At 43.0% G+C, this 25,256-nt stretch overlaps 1 protein-coding gene across 11 annotated transcripts in view; it reads left to right on the plus strand.

The window, feature by feature from the left end:
• The window catches only part of COL6A3 (collagen type VI alpha 3 chain), a 94,968-nt gene that overhangs the window by 34,383 nt on the left and 35,329 nt on the right, over positions 1 to 25,256 (plus strand). For all 11 annotated transcript variants that reach the window (XM_072640659.1, XM_072640664.1, XM_072640656.1 and 8 more), the window contains 17 exons: positions 1,542 to 2,114; positions 2,990 to 3,598; positions 6,169 to 6,774; positions 7,619 to 8,227; positions 9,882 to 10,481; positions 11,863 to 12,200; positions 13,543 to 13,621; positions 14,569 to 14,714; positions 17,992 to 18,084; positions 18,741 to 18,794; positions 19,900 to 19,971; positions 20,611 to 20,637; positions 20,741 to 20,785; positions 20,923 to 20,976; positions 21,617 to 21,679; positions 22,502 to 22,567; positions 22,953 to 23,006. In XM_072640659.1, the coding sequence (XP_072496760.1) occupies positions 1,542 to 2,114; positions 2,990 to 3,598; positions 6,169 to 6,774; positions 7,619 to 8,227; positions 9,882 to 10,481; positions 11,863 to 12,200; positions 13,543 to 13,621; positions 14,569 to 14,714; positions 17,992 to 18,084; positions 18,741 to 18,794; positions 19,900 to 19,971; positions 20,611 to 20,637; positions 20,741 to 20,785; positions 20,923 to 20,976; positions 21,617 to 21,679; positions 22,502 to 22,567; positions 22,953 to 23,006 (4,088 nt within the window). The remainder of the gene's footprint in view (positions 1 to 1,541; positions 2,115 to 2,989; positions 3,599 to 6,168; positions 6,775 to 7,618; positions 8,228 to 9,881; positions 10,482 to 11,862; positions 12,201 to 13,542; positions 13,622 to 14,568; positions 14,715 to 17,991; positions 18,085 to 18,740; positions 18,795 to 19,899; positions 19,972 to 20,610; positions 20,638 to 20,740; positions 20,786 to 20,922; positions 20,977 to 21,616; positions 21,680 to 22,501; positions 22,568 to 22,952; positions 23,007 to 25,256) is intronic.

Genomic DNA, 25,256 nt, shown 5'->3' on the forward strand with positions numbered 1-25,256 from the left:
GGCCCTCCAAATCGAAAAGTACCATTGTCCTTCTCAGCTCTGTTACCATATTGCAGAAACACCAGGAATTCATGTTATCAGAGATTTAAATTTAGAAGGGCCAGGTCGTCTGGTCCAACCTCCTTATTTTATAAATGAAGGAGCTGAGGCCCAGAGAAATCATAGGATTGTAGATTCAGGGCAAGAAGGACCTCAAAGACTATCTATTCCAACTCCCTCATTTTGAAGTTGAAGAAATTGAGTTGACTGGATGTATCCTGACAGCATAATAAGAGATGATAGCACACTTGGTCTGTTTGATTTTAAACCTGGTCGAAATTGTCCTCCTTTGAACATTTCCCTGTTCATGTGAACATCAGTGAGGATAGGACTGAGTCAGAGAATTCTCTACATTCATCACAGAGGATTCCAACCAACATATACATCTGGCATCTTTTTTACACTTGAGCTAAATTTGCAGGATCATACAAGTACTCCAAGGCTGAACAGTGCCTCTGAGGCTATTTAGTCTGATTGCTTACTCTGAGCTATGTCCTGGAGAGCCAAAGACAAAAAAAATAAAATACTCCCTTCTCCTAAGGAGTTTCTGTTCTACTTAAGAGAAGTTCACCATGGACCATTTCTATGATGTTTAGCAAAACATCTATTGTGAACAGGAGGGCAAAGACAAATTTGGAGAGGAATTAGACTGAAATACTAGCATGGTTTCTACCCTGCCTCCCTACTATAGACTGTCTGTGCTCTTGGGGTTCAGAAGGCTTCCTGGGGACACCACTGCTGACTAGTGACAGCCATGAAACTCATTGATTTTTACAGTCAGAATCACTCCCAGGATCTGTTTGGATAAAATAGAATAAAGTTGAGTCACCCCATGTAGTCTGAGTCATAAATTCATCTTATCCATGGTTCTTTGTGCCGCTATAAGGAAGTTTAAGGAGAATTAGATTTTTGGACAAGGACAGAAGAGGTGGATAGGTTTGTGACAATGAGAAAGAATGTGCTGTTGACCACTATTTGGAATCTGTCATAATCTCAGATTTAGTGAAATGATCATTAATTTCAACTGAATAAGTGGTAGCATGTTTTGTGCCATCCATATTTATCAATCCATGGCACTCTTTGTCATGGGAGATCAATCTTAAATTTTAATATGCATAATTGTGATAAGAGCATTATTCATTGTTTTATAGCTTGTTTTATTTTTGAAAAGGATGCAGCCTTCCTATACCTTGCTACCAATGACATTTCACAAGTCATAGTGTATTATGGAACTTTTTTTGCATTTTGTTTTTTGGTTTTTTGAGAAGCAAAGTGTTGAGTCATATGTACTCGTCTTTTCTTCTTTCTATTCCCAGATGAACACAGTAGGACTTGAAATTTTAGTGACAAGGGATTTGGATTCTCTTTGGCTGCTGGTATAGCTATCTTCCATATTTGGTGAATCCTGTTAGCAAGTCCCTGTAGCTCTTGACTGAAATTCAACCAGCTGCAATTTCCAGTGTCTACTTTACTTATTTTGTTTTCATTCACCTTTATTTTAGAAAACAAGCGGGATATTCTCTTCCTCCTTGATGGCTCAGCCAACCTTGTTGGTCAGTTCCCTGCAGTCCGGGACTTCCTCTACAAGATTATTGATGAGCTGGATGTGAAACCTGATGGCACTCGGATAGCAGTGGCCCAGTACAGTGACAATGTCAGAATTGAGTCTCGTTTTTCTGAACACCAGAATAAGGGAGAGATCTTGAATGTTGTGAAACGGATGAAGATTAAGACAGGCAAACCCCTCAACATGGGCTATGCCCTGGATTTGGCCCAGAGAGATATTTTTGTGAAGTCAGCTGGAAGTAGAATCGAGGAAGGGGTGCCTCAGGTCCTTGTCCTTCTGGCTGCTGGAAGGTCAACTGATCGTGTGGATGTGCCAGCCCAGAACCTGAGACAAGTCGGCATTATCCCATTCATTTTCCAAGCCAAGAATGCAGATGCTGCTGAATTAGAACGGATTGTACCCTCCCCTGCATTTATCTTAACTGTTGAGTCTCTGCCCAAGATTGGAGAGCTTCAGCCACAGATTGTGAATCTCTTAAAAACTGTGCAAAATGGTGAACCATCACAAGGTATGTTTGGCCATTGCTACTTTTCCAGGCCAGTTCTCCAGCATATGGGTCAGTGGGAGATCTGATTGTAACTTAACAGAAAGATTACTGAGGAAGTCAACTAGGGGTTATATAGTGGTGGGATTTCATTTTTTTCTACTGAACTATCTCTATGACTGCTTCAGTTTCCCACCTGTTAAATGGGGAAAGAGCACTGGGTTCATAATCAAATCTTGGCTTTGGCATTTAATATCTGTGTGAACTTGGACAAATTATGTCAATGATCTTGGCTCAGTTTCCTCATTTCTAAAATGAAGAACTTTGAATATATGATCTCTAAGGTCTCTCCCAGCTCTAAATCTGTTGGACTATGCATTGATGCTAGAAGAGCAGGGTTCAAATCCTGTCTCTGACATGTATTAGTTGTGTGGCCTCGGCTTGGACAAATCACTTAAACTTTGTAGGCATCTATTTCCTTGTCTATAGGAGGGGATTGGAGTATAAGAGGTCCCTTCTAGCTCTCAGGCTGAGATCCTATAATTTGGAGTCAGAGGGAAGTTGGCTCAAATCTTACCTCTGATAGGTACTCCCTCTGTGGTCTTACGCAAGATTTATTGATCTATTAATTTATTGATCCAGCTTCCTCATCAGTAAAGTGCTGGCCTCTGAGGTCTCTAACAGCAATCTGAGGTCTCTGTGGTCCTATGATCTCTACTCTGCAATGCCATGAAACAACCCTCTAAGAAATATTACCAGAGAATGATAGAACAATTTCCATCCTTCCCCCCCACCCCCTACCACTAAGTCTCTTGAGTTTCCCTCAAGAGATCTATGGCAGGTGGTAATAGGAACACTAGGTCATCGGTGAGTCATCTGTTCTGGTTTCTTCCTTTTAGGTCCAGGTGAGAGGAAGGACGTTGTGTTTCTGATCGATGGCTCTGAGGGGGTCAGAAGCGGCTTCTCTTTATTGAAAGAATTTGTTCAGAGAGTGGTAGAGAGCCTGGACGTGGGTCCTGACCGGGTGAGGGTGGCTGTGGTGCAGTACAGTGAGCGAGCCCGACCTGAATTCTACCTGAACTCATACTCGGACCAGCAGGCTGTGGTCAATGCCATCCGCCGACTCACCCTGCTCGGAGGCTCGTCCCTCAACACGGGTTCGGCCCTGGATTTTGTCATGAGGAACATGCTTGTGGAATCAGCTGGAAGCCGGATTGCCGAAGGTGTCCCCCAGTTCTTGATTGTGCTCAGTGCAAGCCGGTCCCGGGATGACATCAGAGGGCCCTCGGTGGTTCTGAAGAGGAGCGGCGCAGTCCCCTTTGGCATTCGGATTGGCCTTGACGATGACACAGAAATGCGCACCATCTCCTACATTCCCGACTTTGCTGTGGTCATCCCCACCTTCCAACAGCTCGGTTCTGTACAACAGGTCATCTCAGAAAAAGTGACTCTACTCACGAGGGAAGAGCTGGACAAGATAACGCCTGTGCTGACCTACGTAACACCAGGTAGGTTTCCTATGCATTTAGCTTGGCCACCTGGATGCAAGTAACCTTTAAGTCATCTTTCTTGTGTAATGTGGGGTGAGAGCTGTTTTTATGTTCAAACTCAGAGGTGATATGCCCTGGAGAAGTCTAAAGCTTGCAAGGAAGCAGCAATCCAGGCCTTCAGTGAAGTTCAAGCTCAATTAGACAGTCAGTCAGTCAGGCATTTAATAAGCACCTACTATGTGCTGGAATTGTGCTAAGCCCTGGGATGACTAAGAAAGGCAAAAGGCACTCCCTACTTTAAGGTGCTTATAAGTCTATTGTGAAAAACAATGAGCAAATAGCCATATACACACAAGATACATAAATGTGTGCAGGTAGCAATGTTACAGGGTTGTGATTTCATCAGTGCAGAAAATTCCCTTTAGCAATGGCAGCTGGTAGGAACCTTCTCTGTAAATTACAATCTTAGAGCAGCGTTCCTTAAAGGGTGGTCTGCAGACCCTCCCTGGGTGTTTCCAAAACCTTTTAGCTTTAGTCTGTGAGGTCAAAGCTATTTTCATAATAATACTATGAAATTGCCTATCAAAATACTCATCCCTCTCCCAACTACATATCTGTGTTAGGACAGATGTTTCTCATATACTTCAATTAACACAATATATCATAACAGACTGAATGCAGAAGCTGATATGTGAACTGAATGCTTAGCATTATGCCTGGTACATAACGTAGTAGGTGCTTAGTAAATCTTTATTGATTGACTGATCTATTAAGCCAGACATCGGAGATTTGCAAAAATGGAAAAGAGATGCTACTCTTCTTACTAAATATATTTTTGCTTGGGAAAATATAGTTATTTTTCATAAAAATTAACTTATGTTTACACATAATGGATAAATTCTAACTTTAAATTTGTTTCTAATGTTAACCTTGTGGTGCAGTGGAAAGAATGCCAGGCCTGAAGTCAGGAAGACTCATCCTTGGGAGTTCAAATCTGGCCTCAGATACATACTAGCTCTGGAATGCTGGGCAAGTCACTTAATCCCATTTGTCTCAATTTCCTCATCTGTAAAATGAACTAGAGAAGGAAATGGCAGAACCACTCCAGTATCTCTGCCAAGAAAACTCCAAACGGAATCACAAAGAGTCTGACATGACTGAAAAACAACTACAATTTTAAATAAATTAATAAATAAAATTTATCAATTTTAATTACTAATATGATATATATTGACAGAACACACATACACAAAAATTCGTTGGGGTCCTCAATAGTTTTTAAGAGTATAAAGAAGTCCTGATGTGAAAAAAATTGAGAACTGTCGTCTTGAAGAGTCAGAGGTTACATGACTTTCTTGGATCCCAACTCAGTGCTCTTTCCATTGTGCCATGTTGCCTCCCATGAGTCTTTGGGCTTACGGGCTCTTCTCCATCAGGGCTTTTTGCCTCTCCTGGACACTTGTACTTCAATGTGCATGATATTTCTAAGTGTAAAACAAATGATTCTACCCAGTGGGAAGCTGTGTGGTACCAGATTTTATTCACTGACAGTTCACCCCCAGTCATATTAATTTGTTTGGTTTGGGGTAAAAAAATGAAAGCCTCTTCTCTTTGGCATTTCTTGTCTTCTCATCTCTCTCAGCCTTCACCCTTATAATTTTCAGCATGGAGTCTTTGAGATTTCAGAATGATTGACTTTGATCTCTGGGCACCTGGAAAGGAAAATGTGACTGATGAATATCTACAAATGTTGGGGACCATTTCTCATGCTTTTTAGTGTGAGAGGCCACATTCTGTAACAAATCAATCAATAAACCTTGATTAAGCATCTACTATGTTCCAGGCCCTGGCTAGGGGCTACAAAAAGAGTCAAAAGACAATCTATGGCCTCAAGGAGCTCCCAGTCTAAACATACAAGCAAATGACATAAACAAGGTATATGCAGGATAAATAGGAAACAATTAACAGAAGGAAGACTGTTAGAATTAAGAAGAGTTGAGGAAGGCTTCCTCAATAGAGGAATTCTTCTATAGAAGGAGGAATTTTAGTTGAGGCTAAAAGGAAAACAGAAAAGTCATTGGTCAGAGCAGGCAAGGCATTCTAGTCATTGGAGAGCCAGAGAAGTTGCCCAGAATGAAAGGATAGAGGGTCTTGTTTGTGGAACCAACAGGAGGTCAGTGTCCCATGAGAGTTTCTATAGAATGAAACTTTCCCAAAGTAACAGCCTCCAGACTCATTTATTTAGGGTGATATTTAATTTAGGTTGTGAAATCCAGAGGATAAATCACCTTATTTCTTTGGTGATTCTGGGAGATGCTAAGATTAGTTGTAACTCCAAATAGGGAGAGCAGTGACTTGGACATACACGTCTTTTTGTTTTGTGGAGAAGAAAAATAGGCTAGACTTGGAGCCAGAGGCTTCTGATCCCGAATTATGTCACTTGCGTCCTGTGTGATTTTGAACTAGGGACTTAGACCCTCTCAGCCCCAGCTTCCTCACCTGTAAATGAAAGCCTTGGGCTAGAAGACCTCCAAAGTCCCTTTCGATTCTACCTGTATGATATGACATTCTGACCCTTACATTCCCAGGGGTCAGCAGCAAGAGGGATGTGGTCTTTCTCATCGATGGCTCCCAAAACATGGTGCAAGAGTTCTCTTATGTTCGTGGCTTGATCGAGAGGCTCGTTGAAGACTTGGATGTAGGCTTTGACACCACCCGAGTGGCCGTGATTCAGTTCAGCGAGGACCCCAGGGTTGAGTTTCTGCTCAACGCCTACACCAGCAAGGATGAAGTTCAGAATGCAGTGCGGAGGCTGCGTCCCAAAGGCGGCCGGCAGATCAACGTGGGTAGCGCCCTGGACTACGTGTCCAAAAACATCTTCCGGAGGCCTCTGGGGAGTCGCATCGAAGAGGGTGTGCCTCAATTTCTGGTCCTGGTCTCTTCTGGGAGATCCGATGACGAGGTGGAGGATTCCGCTGTGCAGATTAAACAGGCAGGGGTGGCACCCTTCACCGTGGCCCGGAATGCCGATCCCGAGGAGTTGGTCAAGATTTCTCTGAGTCCCGAGTACGTGTTTTCAGTGAGCACCTTTAGGGAGCTCCCAAGCCTGGAACAGAAGCTCCTGACCCCAATTACCACGCTGACCTCAGAGCAGATACAGAACCTCCTGACGCGCACCCAATACCCGCCCCCAGGTGAGTAAATGCTATTTTGGATGAAAACAAGGAGCTAGATGGGACTAGGATGAATGGCAGGGGAAAAAAAATGAGAGAGGTAGTTCAGTACCTCGAAGGCAGCTGACCAGGGTTCAGATCCTTACACTCTTACCCAGGTGTTGGGCAAATCCCTTAACATCCCTTGTGTTCAGTTTCCTCATTTGTAAATTGAGTTGCCTAGATTTACAGATCTTCTGAGGGCCTCTTGCAGTTCTGTGATTGGTAAAAGGAATCTCTACTAAAACATTTTGGTTAATTTTTTAGTCTCAGTTTCCTTATCTGTAAAATAGATTGACATTTACATTTTAGGATTTCTGTGAGGATAAATTGGACTTTTGAGAGACATTTTTTTGGGGGGGGTGGGGTGGGGAAGAGAATATGCCTTAAGTTCAAAACTTAAGAAGAATAGTCCAGGAGACAAGTTGAATCTCCTGGTGTCTCCTGAAGGCAGGACTTCCCTTTTAGAAGGTGGTTGATGTTACAGTCCCCCAAGAGTACCAAGGAGACAGTGTGGCTTAGTGGGGTGGGAGCTGGCCCTGAGGCCAGAAAATTCATTCTTCACATCTTTTCTCTGGCACATTCTGTCCATGTGCACCAGGCAGCTCCCTAGGACTATAAATTGTGGAGAAGGTGCCAGTTTGTTTTAGAAGAAGGTATTTCCTCTTGTGCCAGGTCCCAATACCAATGAAATCCCACATCCAGTCCCTATCTCTGTGCCTAGAATCCCAAGGAAATGAACCCAATATTCAAAGACCATTGGTGAGGCTGGGTGGCCACAGGAGAGAGAAATGCTTATTTTTCTTCTCTCTTCTTCTTTCTCCAGCTGTAGAAAACGACGCTGCTGACATCATCTTCCTCATTGACTCCTCCGACAGTGTCAGGCAGGATGGGCTTGCCCACATTCGAGATTTCATTGGCAGCATTGTTCGGAAGCTCAACATTGGCCCCAACAGAGTAAGAATTGGTGTGCTACAGTTCAGCAATGATGTCTTCCCAGAGTTCTACCTGAAGACCTACAAATCCCAAGCTGCCGTTCTGGATGCCATACGACGCTTGAGGCTCCGTGGAGGCTCCCCACTGAACACTGGCAAGGCTTTGGATTTTGTGGCCAAAAACTTTTTTGTGAAGTCAGCAGGAAGCAGGATAGAAGACGGGGTGCCCCAACACCTTGTCCTGTTTCTTGGAGGAAAGTCCCAAGATGATGTGTCCAGGTCTTCCAGAGTGATAGGCTCAGCGGGCATTGTCAGTGTAGGGGTGGGGTCCCGAAATGTCGACAGAGCTGAGCTGCAGACAATCACCAATAATGACAGGTTCATCTTCACCGTCAGAGACTTTAGGGATCTTCGCAACATTGAAAGTCAAGTCATCAATTCATTTGGACCCTCAGGAGTGACTCCAACACCTCCAGGTCCATTTCCTCCTTCAACCCCAGGTAAATATATTATGATCCATGGATACAGATCATGGCATCATTGTTAGATACTTTTGTAGCAATATTGTCATTCACTGGCATGTGTATTCTCTAGATTATCCCTAGACTGCCTTTTTGAGGGCAATTTTCTCTCCAAAAACAGAACCAGGAGGCGATCAGGTAATGTTCAGTGAGGACATGTTATTGGGATACAGCAAAGCTGATCTCTTCATTATTGTTCCCTCTGCTGCTGTCCATGCTGAGGATGTGTTAGCAAAGCTGTAGGACCCAGTTTCCCCCTGTTCTTGCACATACCATCTTTCTCCTACAAGGGCTCAATGCCAACAGGGGCTTTGTAGCCCCACACTTTCCTACACACTCACTGACTCACTTCCTCATTTTTTCTGTATAAGTACTGAATGTCCTCTCACTCTCTTCAAGTTCCCTTGGTCACTGATGCATCTGCAATTCCAGATAATAGTAGTTGGCATTTATATAATATTGTATATAATATATGTAAAATATATAATTTTAAAGATAAAATCCTTCACATATATTCTGTCATTTGAGTCTCCCAACTACCTTATGGAGTAGATGCCACTATTATCCCTAATTTACAGATGAGGAGGCTGAGGATTAGAGACACTTTGACTTTCTTAGGGTCTCCCTGCTATTAAGTATCTGATATGTAGTAGTGGAAGGAGAATTGAATTTCTAGTTATTGGACCAGAGTTCAACTCCTCAATGCCATGTCTGTGTGACCTTGAATAAGTCACTTAACCTTTTTATTGTTGTTGTTGGAATAAGTGACCTGTATGGTCCTATCCAGATCTAAAGCCATGATCTCATGGCTTCAAGTTCAGATATACTGGAACTGGTCACATTGCTGAATACTATGATACAGTATTGACTGCCTTCCTGTCCTGACCCACTCATTCTCACCACTAACTTTCAGGGCACCAGCCTTACTTTTTCACTTTCAAATTAGTATTCACCTCCCATCATCAAATGCCAATTTTGAGGCTACCACTTGACACCCTTAGACAGTGTCTGGCAATTAGAAATCATTCAGTTAGTCAACAGATAAGTATTTATTTACCAAATTCCACTTATAAGCCAGACACTCTGCTGGACATGGGCTATATAATAACAAAGATGAGTCTCTTCCCTTGAGGAGTTTCCATTCTCTTGAAGACTAGGACATATAGCTCCTTCTCCCTTCTTGTGTCCCTATAGCCTGCCTAAAGGGCGAGTTATCCTTGAACTCAACAAAATCTAGGGTCTAATCCTGCCTCTGAAATAGAATTTTTATTAGACCCTGGACAAGTAACTTAACTGGATGAGCCCTGTAAGTTGTAGAGTAGGGGCAGATCTGCATTGTGAGGAAGCAGTGTCTTCTTCTGGGAGTTCCCTATCCCAATGAAATCATAAGTCTAGTACCAAAACATAATAAAACAAAAACCCAAGCAGAAATAAAACACACTTTCTTTACTATGTAATATGGAAATTACTATTTAATACTGTGGTGTATTTTTTTGGGGGGCATCATTCTTTTTTATGATGAGCATACATATTCTATACCCCATGTTTGCCTTTCAATGATTTTCCCTACCATTTTGTGTCTTTTTACTGTGGGCACAGAAATAGACTCATTTTCTGATTTTGATTACCTTAGTGGCAAAGAAAGCTGACATTGTCTTCCTGTTGGATGGCTCCATCAACTTCAGAAGAGATGATTTCCAAGAAGTTCTCCGCTTCGCCTCAGGGATAGTGGACACCATTTATGAAGGTGGAGATTCCATTCAGGTGGGTTTGGTCCAGTACAACACGGACCCCACCGATGAATTCTTCCTCAAGGACTTCTCCACCAAAGAAGAGATCATAGATGCCATTAACAAAGTTGTCTACAAAGGTGGGAGGGAAGCCAACACCTTTGTGGGCCTCGACCACCTCAGGAAGAACCACTTTGTACCTGAGGCTGGCAGTAGGATTGACCAGCGGATCCCCCAGATTGCCTTTGTAATCACTGGAGGGGCCTCGGTGGAAGACACTGAGGAAGCCACGCGGGCACTGTCTCAGAAAGGCGTCAAAGTGTTTGCTGTAGGAGTGAAGAACATTGACTTAAGGGAAGTGTCAAAGATCGCTTCCAACAGTGCCATAGCTTTCAGAGTGAGCAATGTCCAGGAGCTGTCTGAATTGAGCGAGCAAGTGCTGGAAACTCTGCATGATGCAATGCATGAGACTCTATGTCCCGGCATGACAGACGTCTCCAGAGGTACTGATTATTACATGCATGAGATAGTGGGAAAAGCTCTGGATCTGGAGTCATCCCAATTTGGGACTAGGTTCCAATCCCAACCCATTCCTTGTATGATCTTTGACAAGACACTTTGCTTGGGTCTTAGTTTCCTGCTCTGTACAAAAAAGGATTGGCCTAGATGCCTTGGGGGTCCCTCTCAGCTCTAGACGTAGGATCCTCCTAATTGTATCCTTTAGAAAGTGGCAAATGAGTTAATCACCCTATCCCCAAAGATCCAAGCAGATTCCTTCCAAAGGTTCTTCGCCATCCAGCTTGGTTTTCATCTGTTTTATCTTCACCTCATTTATGTTGGTCAAATACCATGCTGGTATCATGGCTTGAGTTTTGTTCTCATGGAGACAGAACAGTCAATCAATCAACCAGCTTTTATTAGGCATTTACTATGTGCAAGACACTGGGGATGCAAAGTCAAAAAAAATAAAAGCCCTTGCTCTCAAAAAACTTCCCTTGGGAACAAGACAACATGTATGCAATCAATCCATTTCCTTTCCTAAGCACCCTACTATGTGCCTGGCCCTGTGCTAGGCACTGGGAATACAAAGACAAAGAAACCCCACCCCTGTCCTCAAGAAGCTTATGTTTTATTGGAAGAGATAACATACGAGAATAAACAGTAGATCCAACTTCTCTCGCCCTTCTGGACTCTGCTCCTTTCTCTTAATTTTTTAATTTCCCAGACTGTAGAGGTTATTTGTATGTGCTTTCAAGAATGTGTAACCTTATGAAACCCTCTGTTCAACATTAGGCTGATTTGTCTCATCTGGTTCTGTGTGACCTAAATATAAGTTTGGGACTCAGACCCAAATGATGCCATTTAGATTATAATGAGATACTTACAGGAACCAGTTCTAAGTGTCCTCATACAATGTTAGACTTGGTCCTCTAATGACCAATGCTTGCCATATAGTAATTTTTTTGCCCTAACACAGCTTCCCTCCTCCTCCTCTCCCTCTCCTCATACCCTAGAGACACTGATTACAGGAAAGCTCCCCTTTATTCCCCCCTCCCCTTATTTCATTTATGGTTGGAAGTAGTGTAACATGTAAGACAGAAGGCTGGGCTCAGAAACCAGAAGATGTGGGTTCAGACGCCACTGTCTGACTCATACTGGTTCTGTAACCCTGGACAAGTCACTGAACTTTCATGTACCTGGTGAAGGTTCATTTTGGTTGAAGGTCCCCAGTTGGAAGTTTCCCTTCTTCTGATGAAACCCTAAAACCTGCTTGTCTTTGGACATTTCCCTGCTAAAACGGTTGCTTGCCAGAGTCCCTGGGCTTCTTACTGTAGATGAATCTTGCCATGGGTTTGCTCAGCTTGTCATGTTCCTCTATCCCAGCATGCCACCTGGATGTGATTCTCGGCTTCGATGGCTCCCGAGACCAGAGTGTGTTTGTGTCCCAGAGGGGCTTGGAATCCAAAGTGGATGCTGTCCTGAACCGAATTACCCAGCTCCAGCGGATCAGCTGCACTGGCAGCCAGGAACCCACTGTGCGGGTGGCGGCTGTGGCCTATACTCCTTCTGGGCCTGTGGAAGGCTTTGACTTCTCTGAGTACCAGCCTGACCTGTTTGAGAAGTTCCAGACCATGAGGAATCAGCACCCTTACCTTCTGACGGCGGACACATTGAAAGTGTATCAGAATAAATTCAGGAGTTCCCCAGCGGGCACGGTGAAGGTGAGGATGGGGCTAGCTTTGTGACCTGTCAGAGATGTCTCTGCATATTGGGGATGGAGATGAGAGGCAATGTGAAGGAATGAGGAGGGACCTGGATTTGGAGTCAGAGGAACTGACTTCAAGTCCTGACTTTATCACTACCTGTGTGACCATGGCCAAGTCATTTCCCACCTTTAAGAAATGACTTGGTCTCAGTTTTCTTATCTGTAAAGTGAGGGGGTTGGACCAGAAGATAATAATATCTGTAAGATCACATTCTACTGCAAAGTCCTCTGATATTTTGAGGAGTGGGCTGGAGATTTTTGAAACGTGGTCTCTCTGAAGTCTCTTTGACTTCATAAGAATGTACACACCTTTGCTACTGTTCAGTTTTTTTCATTTGTGTCTAACTTTTTATGACCCCATTGGGGTTCTTTTTGGCAAAGATACTGGATTGGTTTGCCATTTCCTTCTTCAGCTCATTTTACAGATGAGGAAACTGAGGCAAACTGGGTGAAGTGATTTGTCTAGGGTCATATAACTACTAAGTATCTGAGGCCAGATTTGAACTCAGGAAGATGAGTCTTCATGACTCCAGGCATAGTGCTCCATGCACCATGGACCAGCTACTCACACACACTTTAGTCCTTTGTTAGTTAGAAATTCATCCCTCAGAGGGATGTTTCCTACACTTTTGCACCTAGAGTTGGAAGGGGTCTCGGGCCATCCAGTTCAAAACCTTCATTTTACATATGAAGAAATTGAGGCCAGGAAAGGCAAGTTGACTTGTCCAAGATCACACAAGCAGTAAGTCACAGATATGGGGTTTTGCAAGCAGGTTCTCTGACCCCACTTAGCAACCTTGTTACTGTTAAAAGAGCTTGGGATCTGAACTCCAAGAGTCAGGGTTTGAATCCTGATTTGCCTAGGCAGACCCTGGATCTCTCAAAGAGAAGACTCCCAAGTACTCTAGTAGGAACCCGAGTGTGAGTGTGAACTGTCTGACTCAGTCATCACTGTGTGTTAGGGGGAGGGGAAGAGACTGTAGTTTCTGCAGTTAAATTAGCAACATGTTCCAGTCCATGTGTGTCCTCCCTCCCTCTCTTCTTTAAGAGAGCACTTTTCATTTCATACATGGACCTTGCAGTCAAGACACACGATCCCTCTCTGTTCTCTTACTGTGATTCTGGCACTATAACAGATGAGGTGGTTCTGTTTTTTCTTTTTTTATAGGTGCTCAGTTTATATTATTAGAATGGTCCAACCCAATGCTCTTCTTATGACGGACGTGTTTGTCAGTTGGCCTGAAAATTCTAGTGGTTTTGTGTGAGAATTGACTTTTCTACATTTTCCTTTTTCCAAGGTGGTTATTCATTTCACTGATGGGGTAGATGGCAGCCTGGCCGAGTTAGAAAAAGCATCTGCTGAATTGCAAGAAGAAGGTAGGTTCAATGGTTTGCTAAAAGTGGGTTTGTCTAATTGGGTGCAAGGAAGCCTGGACTTGGAGATGTGATCACCATCTTCATGTATCTGAAGGATTGTCCAGCATGAGACACCACTGCTACAAAGGCATGGAGGTAGAAGATGGGATGTCATGTGTGGGAAACAGCTAGTAGTCCCATTTGACTGGAATGGAGAGTGCATAAGGGGACCAGGGCTTAGGCATGTTCTGCTTGGCCTCAGAGGGCAAAACTTAGACCAATGGATGCAAACTGGAGGCAAATAAATGTGGACTTGACCTCAGCCAGGGGAACCTTCCATGAGTAGAATGACTGCCCCTACTGGGGTCTTTGAGCAGGGGCTGCCTGGCCCCTTCTATCAGGGAGAAACCTGGAAGGGTTCCAGAGCTCAGTTTTATTTTCCTCCTCTGTAAAATTAGGGGATCCCCTGGTTGTTGGTCATTTCCGTGGGGGTCCCTTCCATCTTCGAGGTTTTGTGATTTCGGTTAGAATGTCAGGAGGGAAGGGGTCCAGCATCCAGGTTCCTGTCTTCATTCAGACCTTGTCTCAGTATGGCTTCTTATGCCTGAGTCACAGCAAACTCTTTCACTAAACATTGCAGTGACACCCTGAAACCTCTTAGGAGTACTTGTCATGCCGACGATGTGACACAGGGAGGTGGTGGGAAGGGCCCTGGCTTGTGAGTCTGAAGACATGGGTTCCAATGTCACCTCTGCCACTTATTACCTGTATGATCTTGTGCCAGTCACTTAACCTCCTGGGCCTCAGTTTTCTCATCTGCAAAATGGGAGGGAGAGTGGTCTAGATCTGAAGTCCCTTTAAGCTTTAGGACTATGATCCTATGAACACATTCTATCATTTGTGGCTTGGATAAAGATGCCAAAGCCTCATCTTAAACATTAGCTCTGTTACCCATTTTCTTCCCACAGGTGTGAAGGCCCTGATCTTTGTTGGCCTTGAACGGGTTGCCAACTATGATAACGTGATGCAGCTGGAATTTGGGCGTGGCTTCACCTACAATCGGCCTTTGACAGTGAACTTGATGGACTTGGACTATGAGCTGGCAGAACAGCTTGTAAGTTTGGAGCAGCTTTACTCAGTGGATGAATTTGGGGGATATAGTGTTTGGTTTGTAAGTCTCAGTGATCCACGCTCACAGATATGGAGGCATTAACACAGGCAGCTCAGTGGTGGGTTCTCTGCTTGGGCCTTGTTTTGGTATTGGAACTACTGGTGGATCCCAAAATGGTTCCCTTGGATGAAACGAGAGCCAGAACATGGGGAGAGGGGTCTCTGGAGCTGCATATGTTGAGCTAGTAGCCCTCTGTCCCCTTTGATGATGGACCCCCTCTTCTGTTCATTAGTGATGGATGAAAAAATGGCAATTTAAGATTAGCAAAGCAATTTACACACATAATCTCATTTAACCAATACTAAGATTCTGGGAAAACAAGATTCTTTTCTTGGCTGGTTATCCAGAAGCAATAGCTAGAACCCCTGGAGGAAATATTCTAGAAAACGATGAAAGTATTTTTTTTACAGTAAGATGGTAGAGATGAGGGTTCAGAGGAGAAAATGGAGAGTCATTGATTGAGGAGCCAACCTCATGCCAAGTAACCCATATTTTATTAGTCAATCATGTCACCTAGAGATCTATCTTAAATAAGAGGAAATAGGTGGGATAAAAGAAAGAATGCTGGGCTTGGAATCTGAGGTTCTGGGTTCACATCTCAGCTCTACTACTTACTTTGGGCAAATCTCTTGCCCTCTTCTGTGCCTAAGGTCTCTCACCTGTAAAATGAAAACCTAGATGGCTTCTGAGGGTCCTTCCAGCTCTCGACTGGTGAACTGCATTGGAAGGTCCTGTAGTGAACACAAATACTGAAAGAAAATGGGAAATCAGACTGATTCTAGCTTTCTGGAGGAGACCGAGAAATTGTTGGATGTTTGGCCAAACCCTCTGGAGGCTGAGGGCGGCATGACATCTAAACTTCCTTCAAGGAGAGTGAGGTTATGGCTTCTAGCCCAGAGTAGCAGCTAAAGGTGCTGACGTATCTAAGGGTTGGGTAAGCCTTCCCAGTTGGTTACAAAATGTTCTTGGTCAAGCCAAACATGATAGAAAGACTAGTGGGGATTGAGGATAGTGAACTTACAGTAAGGGCAAATGAATAATAGTTATCATTATATCAATTAATATAATAATTAAGATAACTATATTAATCATCATCATTATAAATAATTTATGTTGCATTCTGGGGACTTACAAAGCATTTTCCAGACAGTTCATGTGGCAATAGGGCAGGTAGATGGTGCAGTGGGTAGAGCACCAGTGCAGGAATCAGGAGGACCTGAGTTCAAATCTCACCTCAGACACTTGACACTCACTAGCTGTGTGACCTTGAGCAAGTCACTTAGCCCCAATTGTCTCATCTTGGGTCATCTTCAGCCATCCTGATAAACATCTGGTCACTGGATTCAGATGGCTCTGGAGGAGAAGTGAGGCTGGTGACCTGCACAGCCCACCCTCACTCAGAACAAAGTCAAGTGCAAGTCATGTCATTATTTCTCTGATGGCATGGTCTTCTTTGGCAATGAAGGACGAACACACACATGTGGCAACAACGCTGTGAGATGGGTGCTACTATCATGCCCATTTAGAGGATGAAGAAACTGAGAGTCTGATAGACTGACTTGCCTGTGGCCACATACATAATAAATGACAGATTTGGGATATTTTAGAATGGAAGATTCCTGAGGGCAAGAATTTTTTCCTTTTTGCCTTTGCACTCAAAGCACCTACTACAGTGCCTGGCACAGAGTAAGAAATTAATCAATACTTGTTGAATTGAATTGTTGAGCAGGAAGAGCCCAGGTAGAAAAAAGGAAGATAGGTGTCAGTACTCAGCTCTAAAACTGACCGGAGAATGAAGTGGCCCCTTTTCAGAGGCTGAGAAATGATTTTATTATTACTTTTTGGAGGGTGGGGTTTATATTGCCAGAGGGTTGTGTATGTGTGTTCCCCTCTTCCCATCTGCTGCTAAGGGGGTCCCTAAGGATCCCTTCTGGGTTTCCAATCTTGACCTGGTTTCTTTGGCCACAGAATAACCATGATTTCCAAATAACCATCACTTCAGTGACGTGGGATGTCAGTGGTATGAGACCTCTCTCCACTGATGCTGGCTGCAGTTCCTGATGAAGAAGTAGATCTTTTTGAGAGTTGATGGGGAGAGGGGCAGTGTGGTGGGGAGTGAACATCTTAGAGTGGCCAACTTGATGATGAGAATCACAGTGTTTAGTAGATTTGTCCTTGAATGATGGACAACCCCTCCATGGGCCCAGACTGGCCAAGGCTGCTGCACTCTGCTGCCAGAGACTCTGAAGAAACAGGCTCACCTCGTTACCACCACGAGGCAGCTGGCAAAGGCAGTTAGAGGGGTTCCAAATCATGTGACATGGAAAAACCAAGGAGAGCAGGAATTCCATGCCTGGAAACACTATTGGCCATTAGTGGTTCCTTGGTATAAATATCAGGGAAAGAAGAAAACCTTAATAATGTCACTTCAGTGATTGGCCGAAGGAGAGTTCTATCTTTCTATCAGCTCATGTCAGAATGATGATTATGAGATGGTGAGCATGATTACAAACACCTGAGCAATATAGTCCATAGAAAACAAAATTTAAAAGCCGATAAGTGGGAAAAGTAGGATTTGAACAGAAGTTCTTAAATCCTAAATCTGGCACTCTCCATGGTCTCACAGTGTTTGACATTTCTGAATATTAGGAAGACGTCATATTTTGAAGTTGATTCTATAAGGGATCTCATCAGACCAACACATCTATATTACTTTAAGTATACTGACTAAAACATTTAAAATTTTAGTTTTCAAATAGTCAATCCCTCCTTGTCTCCATTCCTCCCTCCCTTTCTCCCTCCCTCCCTTCCTTCCTTCCTTCCTTCCTTCCTTCCTTCCTTCCTTCCTTCCTTCCTTCCTTCCTTCCTTCCTTCCCTGTAGTCTTATAACTCAATGTCGGCTTGAGAAATGACCTATGAGTTCACGTGATTGTATAGTGTTGAAGCCGATTATGGTGATGTATCAGTAGGAAGAGTTACTCCTGAGAATCCCATCTGTCCCTGGACAAAATGAACTCGAGTCATTCAAACTGGCTTAAGTGGCCACTATTCTACAGGTGTCTCTCCATCTGGCCCAGGCGTATGCAATTAGTATTTCTCAAACTTCACCTGAGAGTTCCTTTCCCCTTTGGAGGCAAGCATACAGGGTGGTTTGGCGGATCATTCATATTCTCTTTTTTTGGTGTGGGCTCTCTTTCACCATTCTCTTTCATTTCCCCAGGACAGCATTGCTGAGAGGGCATGCTGTGGTGTTCCCTGCAAATGTTCCGGGCAAAGAGGAGACCGAGGACCTCTGGGCAGTGTCGGGCCAAAGGTAATGTTTAGGCTTTGGTTCGTTTCATAAAACTGAAATCAAATTCCAGGAAAATTGCATCAGCATATTTGAGCAGAAATTTTTCTTATCATTTACCATGGGGTTAAGGAGGAGTGAGGAAAATGTGTTCCCATCTCCCAACAGATGACACTGAAATAAAGCCAAAGTTCAGTTGACTAAAGGTCATGGGTGGAGACTGGATGGGACCACAAATCTCTCCAAGCTGCCTTTTCTTGAATATACTGATTCTTTTCCCTAACAGCAATAGAAAACATTCTTTGCTTACTAGCCTCCCTTATCTAAATACAAACATGTTCCCATTGACTGATGTCTTATATCCCATTCATTTACTTGTACTATTAATGGACTCTGGCTTATTTTTCCCCTCCCTGAGAGTAGCTCCTGAACATCAGGGGATGGGGAATTTGGCATGGGGAATTTGGTGAAAGTATTAGTAACATCAATACCAGAAAGAACAAGTCTGATCCATCAATGCCTCGAAAAATGGATCCACATCTTGGAAGGAAATATGAATTATTACCATAGAATTAATGATATTCCCTGAAATTCAGGAGCATCACTGGGGAATTGGAATCAAGAGTGAAAGCTTTGATGGAATAGGATTCTGCGAGTGAAGAAATTGCTTTGTTTTTTAGGGTATGCCCGGAGAAGATGGTTATCGAGGTTATCCCGGGGATGAAGGTGGACCAGTAAGTAACATGGTTTTTGTCTAACAATCCTTCTTTCCATCTTGTCCCCTCCCTAGCATATTATGGTCTAGGACCAAGAAATTTTATATATATATATATATATATATATATATATATATATATATATATATATATATATATATATATACATATACATATGTATATATGTATGTATATGTGTGTATGTGTATGTATATGTGTGTGTGTATGTGCCTAGACCATTTTTCCTTTCTAAAAATGTGTGCTTTTCTTGTAATCCCTAGGAGTTTCCCCAACTCTCATCTTGACGTTGTTGTTCAGACCACAGCAGATTATATAAAACATGGCATTCTGATGCTCTTCATTCATATTCACTTTGTATGACATTTCCAAGATAAGACACTCTTGACCAGTAAATAGGCACAGGACCTTTGTGAAATTCTTGACCCAGTGAAATAGACTTTCTAACTGAGAGTAGATTATCAGTTCCTGGAGGGCAGAGACTGTGACTTTTCATCCCTGGGTTCCCAATAACTGACCCAGTGCATTGCTCATAGCACATGCACATCTTCGCACAGTGCTTGGCACGTAGTGTTTAAATGATTTAAAAGCAGCCAATTGGTGACTTCATATACTAGGTGCTTAATAATCATTTGTTGAATTGAGCTATGTTGTATTGACTGTGAAGAGTATCATCGGACAAATCATTGCTTGGTGACATGATAATAATAATAGCTGTTATTATTATGTTAATAATAGCCTTATATACTGTTTTAAGGTCAGTTGTGAAGCATTTTGAATGCGTATCTCATTTGATATTACCTGTGAGCCCTGAGCCATATGTTCCCATGGAGCAGCTTAAGTCTTGAATTGTCACTAAATGTTTCTTTTGGGTTCACATCTCCTCCCAGAGCTGAGAACCTGTCGTTCATGTTTAGGTCTCTACTGAAAAAGAAAAGAGCCTTCAGCTCCTGTGCAAGCATTTGGGCTAACAAATCATAGAACGTAGGTCAGACTTTAATTTGAACCAAAAATGAATGCAAAAGACTCTAATCCAACCCCATAAGCAGTCATAAATAAATGAGGAAGACAGTCTAATCAACACATATTTCTTTTCTTTCCAAAGGGTGAACGTGGACCTCCTGGTGTCAATGGTACTCAAGGTTTTCAAGGATGTCCAGGTCAGAGGGGAACAAAGGTATGTTGTAGATGAATGGGTCAAGTTTGAGTGATGTATGAAAAATTACAGCCTAGAAAATGACTTTATGTGCATATGTGGGAGGGAGAATATATTTGTTTATTGGGATTTAGGGTGAGGAAAAATTCATTTCTGTAAGGAAGAAGGCAGATTTGAGAAGTTTTCTGTGAACTACTTAAATGAGCTAGTCCCTCTTTGGAGTAGTTATATTTTAAATCTGGTAGAGGAGTGACCCAAAAGGAAGACCTTGTAGTTTTAAAATGCTGTAACCTTGAAGTCAGTATCTGGTTTTTTATTTTTCATTACTCACATTTACCACCACCACACCACCACCATTATCACTGCTAGCACATAGATAGCACTTTTAGTTTTACAGAACACTTTATATGTTCAATAATTCTCATTTCATGAATGGAAAAATGGAGACCATGATTTGCCAGTTAGGCAGCCAGTAAGCACCAGAGTTAGTACCTGAACCCATGTGGTCAGAGTCCAAGGCTGGTTGGTGGTCTTTCCACTAACCCACTCAAGGTATCCTTTGGTTAGTTTCCATCACCTCCCATGGGTCACACATCATTCTGAATATATGGAAAATGGCCTGTGTTGGAGGATCACTAATTGTATTTGCTTTATTTTTAGGGTTCCCGTGGATTCCCAGGAGAAAAGGTATTTAAATATTTTTAAAAATATTGTTATTTTCCAATTTTTTAAATGAATGGGTTTATTTACCTATCGGTATATCAATTCTCCTTTGTGTTTTCTTTCCTAGGGTGAATTGGGAGAGATAGGTCTGGATGGACTAAATGGAGAAGAAGTAAGATATTTTAAAACTATTTGTATTTTAAAATAATAAAAAAACCTCTCTGATTTCCCAAATCCTTGGTGACACTTCTTTGATGAAGGCTGCAGAAGTGAGTCCTCTTATGACATTTTCCAAAACTCATTTTTCAGGGAGACAACGGATTGCCAGGTTCTTCTGGAGAGAGGGGCAGTGCTGGCAGACGGGTAGGTCATATTTTCTTTACTGTTGTTAAATGGATAAATACAGTAGTGTTTCTTGCATGGAATTTTTATTTGACCTTAAATTAAAGGGATGTATGGCCAGCAGAAGAGCCAGAGCTATTCTCTGGTTGGACAGGAGAGCTGAAGGATTGTCATGTGGAGAAGGGATTAACTTTGGGCCCCTTGGTCCCCAAGAGCACAGCCAGGTTGTGTTGAATTCTCTAACAACAAAGGTGGCTAGTTGTGGCCCAGGGAGCACAGCCAGGCACCTTGGGTGGAAGCTACAAAAAGGCATATTTAGGCTTGATGTAAAAAAACCTTCCTGATGATTGGAGCTGTCCAAATGTGGAATGGGCTAACCTAGGGGGCAAGGGGGATTCTCCTTTGCTGGAAGTCTTTCCAGAAAAGGTTGAATGACTACTTGATGGGGAAGCAGTTTTTGGTCAGGTCCATGTTGGGATAGATGGCATCATTGGTCCCATTCAATTCTAGGAATCTGAGATTCTGTTTGCATAACTGGGATTGTTTCTCTGAATAGCTGAATATCGTTGCCATTTCTGAGCTGAATCTCTTCATGTTAAGGGTGGGAAATGGTTTTGGAAACATTTGTGAGCTTTATTGTCTTTTTATGTTTTTATCTTAGGGAGACAGAGGTGTGAAAGGAGAGAAAGGAGAGAGAGGAGACATGGGAATTCGCGGAGATCCGGTAAAGAGAATTCCATGTTAAATTGTTCATGGGGAAGGGGAGAAGGGAATAAAATTTATAAAGCACCTATTGTGTTCCAGGTACTGAGCTAATAACTTTGTAGATATTTTCTCATATGATTATTTCCTCAGTGTCAAATTTAGGGCCATGGGTTACAAGAAAGACTAGGAAGGACATGGAGCCATGCTCCAATTGAAACATCAGATGTGTGACTAAAACGATCCCTGCTGTCCCCTTCCAGAAGCTTACCTTTGCAGCTCTCACCATAGAGAAGTCTGTCTTATTCCTTGCTGGCTTGTAGAGCCTTGGCACTGTAGACAAGTGCTTCTTGGGAATGCTATTCTTGCTCTCCACTGGTCTCTTTTCTCATGTGGCATTTTAACTCAACAAAGAAATTGCCATTTCTGAGCCAGATTATTTCTATTTTAGACTGACTTATTGCCTCCCGTTGTGCTGATCCTGGAGAGGGATGCAATACTGCAAGGACAGAGCCTATGCCCCTTCTGTAGCATTTTCCTCCTCAGGAGAAAAACCTTGCTGTCGCTAGTCTGTGAATGACTCTGGGCAGTCTGGTGCCACAGGGCTGCTGGGTGAGCCCAGAATAAGTCTGATGCCATGATTTGGGCCAACTGTTGTGAGATTGGGATGATCTGAAAATTACGTTCTCCCTCCAAGGAGTCACATCTGTCCACCCTTTAAAGTTTTCACCCCTGTTCATTCATTCACCAATCCGACATTGGGCATGTGGTCCAACCATTAGTTAGCTGGGTTAATTTGAGTATTGTCAATCTCACATTTTCATGTTGTTTTTGTTGATTTCAGGGTGAAATAGGACTGGACAGTCAACAGCGAGGACCCAAAGGAGAAAAGGGTGAAATCGGCCCGATGGTAAAGTGTTATTTGATTATTCACTATTAATAGGAAGAAAAACCAAGCAACTGAACTAGGCAGCTAGAGCGGAAAGAGGAAGTGATGCTTTCCTTAAACCTGATAAAGACCAGCCCGGTAGAGGGTCTGTCTTGGGTCTCAGCCACTTCCACAGTGACATGTGAGTCAAAGAAAATCCTTGTTTATTCTGAGTGATGAGATTTTCATCTTAACAAATAGATATTGGTGAAATCCGTTTGTGTCAACACACATGTGAAGTGGGGTGTGTGGGAATTTATATATATAGTATATCTATTCGCAGACCCATTTCATGTAGTTATCTAAGAAACTTACTTTTCTTCTGCCTGCCCATGAGAGTCTCATGTCTGTCTCTTCTTTGCTCTAGGGAATGCCTGGATTTGATGGGAGCCCAGGTGGTCCTGGAGTAATTGGGAAGGATGTGAGTATATCTCATTTCTTTGCCCAAATGTGGACATGGATGTGCCCATTGATGGACATCTGGTGCAAAGCCACTGAACACCTCTCTGCTCTTGGCAGGAAGTGAATTCCTGGAACTCTGTTTCACCATAGAAACTTTCCTTCTTATCGTTTTGCTGCTCTCAAGTTCGTTTGGGATGCTTGTCCCATGAACTCTTTGCTACCTACTAAATATGAGAGGCAGTGTGGTGTAGTCAGTCTTAGAGTTAGGAAGACCTCAATATTCAATTCCTGTCTCTGACATATACTTGCTGTATGTGATCCTGGGTAAATTTTTTAAATTCTCAGCACCTAAGGCAGCTCTTAAATTGTAAGACCAGATGCTGGAGGTCGTTAAAAGACTCACAGAATCTAGGAAACTCCCAAGAATGGGGACAATGATTGGGAGCACACATGGGAGAGTAGCATTGGTGAATCATGTGATGCTTGGTCTTCTTACAGGCTAGAAAATAAGGAAGTAAGACAGAGCCTACTTATAGAAGGTCATTGCCTGGAGGAGAGATGCAAAAAGCACTGTAGTCTCTAAGATTGCTCCCAATTCACATGAAAACTGGTCCCAAAACAGAGTGACAAGGAAAGTGGCAAGGAGAGTGGCCAGACCCTAATCTCCAGCATCTCATAATATCTCAAGTGAGGCTGTGCAGTGTGAATTACTGGAGATGAGGAAATTTATGGGAGAGCCTCATTCTGCCTACATGAAACAACACATCCAACGTTACTCAATTTGTTTTTTGTCTCTGAACTCATAAATAAGCAAATAATGGTGAAAAACAGTATTGTAAAAGCCCTCAGCAGAGGCTCATTAATTTTAAATAGTCGTCTGGAGCGATGGTCAAAGGCAAGAGGTTCTTGGAGGTGGCTACACTGTGCAACTGGCATTGACTTGTTGAAAAACCCAGTACATGAATGAGGCCAAACATAACTCCCATGGAAATAGCTTAAAAATATCACTGCCCCTAATTCATTGGAGGTCAATGAGTGTTTTGGAAATGCCATGTATAAGGAAGCTAGGACAAGAGACTTAATGACTATAATGGGGAAGGAGATAACCATACTTGTCCTGGCGCTGACTGTAAAAAGGAGAAGGTCCTTCTTTCTCCTTCTTTCCTTTCTGAGTCTTTCGAAATCATGACTCAGCGGCTTGGAGAAAAGATCCCTTCTACCTTTGAGGGACTCAAACAAATGATTAGGCTAGGACAGTGGCGAGAGAAAATTATTGGCTCTGTAGCTCAGTGCCATGTTGGGGCTTCACATCAGAAAAAAAACTTCCTGCCAATTAGAGATGTCCCATGAAAGGGTGGGATTTTCCTAGAAATCTTCAAGCAGAGGCTGCAGGACTATTTGTAAGAACACTACAGTGAAGCTTCCTTAGTGTATGCGTAGAATGAGGTCCCTTCCAACTTTCACAGTTTGTGAAAACCATAACTAGGGTTGAATCACTGGAGCTTTGTATTAGAGCAGAGGAACTGAAGAGGGCAAAATGATTCCAAGAGATTGGGCAATTTAGAAATCTGTTATGTTTATAGTTTATTAGCACTTTTCCTGATGGTCACGTAGGAATTAATTAGAACCAGTTAGGTTACCTCTGAGCTTGATTTTGTCCTACTCCTCCCAGAAGCAGCCTCACTTTGTCTCAGACTTGTTCCTCCAATGCTCTATTTGAGGACAGATTTTGACCCAAAAATTGCTGGTTTTAGCTCTGATGCATAGCCACTCACAGTGCCCCTGAGGGGTCATGCACATCTGAGGCAGCAGACTGGTGAAATGGGACCCTGGGCAGAGTAGGTCTATTAAAAGACTCCCCACCTTGCTATGTGTGCCCCATCACTGAGCAGCTACTGCCATATTACCTGAAAATCTAAAGGGGAGAATGAAGATGCCCAAAGACTGGATGTAATCTGGTCGAATAAATGGAGCACATTGTGGCAGAATGGGCAGATGGAGGACTGGGCTTAGCATCAGGAAGACCTGGATTCAAACCCCACCTCAGACTCTTGCTGACTGTGTGACTCTAGTCAAATCACTTCACTTCTCTCAGACTCAGTTTCCTCATCTGCAGAAAGGGGATAATAATAGCAGTGCCCTTACTGAGTTGTTGCAATGATCACATGAGATCAAGGACATGAAGCTTTTGGTGAATCTCAAAGTGCTAACTAAATGTGGACTCTTATGACTCCAGCTGCTCATGCTTTATGAGAAGGGGCAGAGGGTC

This window comes from Notamacropus eugenii, chromosome 2 (assembly GCF_028372415.1).
Source record: "Notamacropus eugenii isolate mMacEug1 chromosome 2, mMacEug1.pri_v2, whole genome shotgun sequence".
Classification (NCBI taxonomy): Eukaryota; Metazoa; Chordata; class Mammalia; order Diprotodontia; family Macropodidae; genus Notamacropus; species Notamacropus eugenii.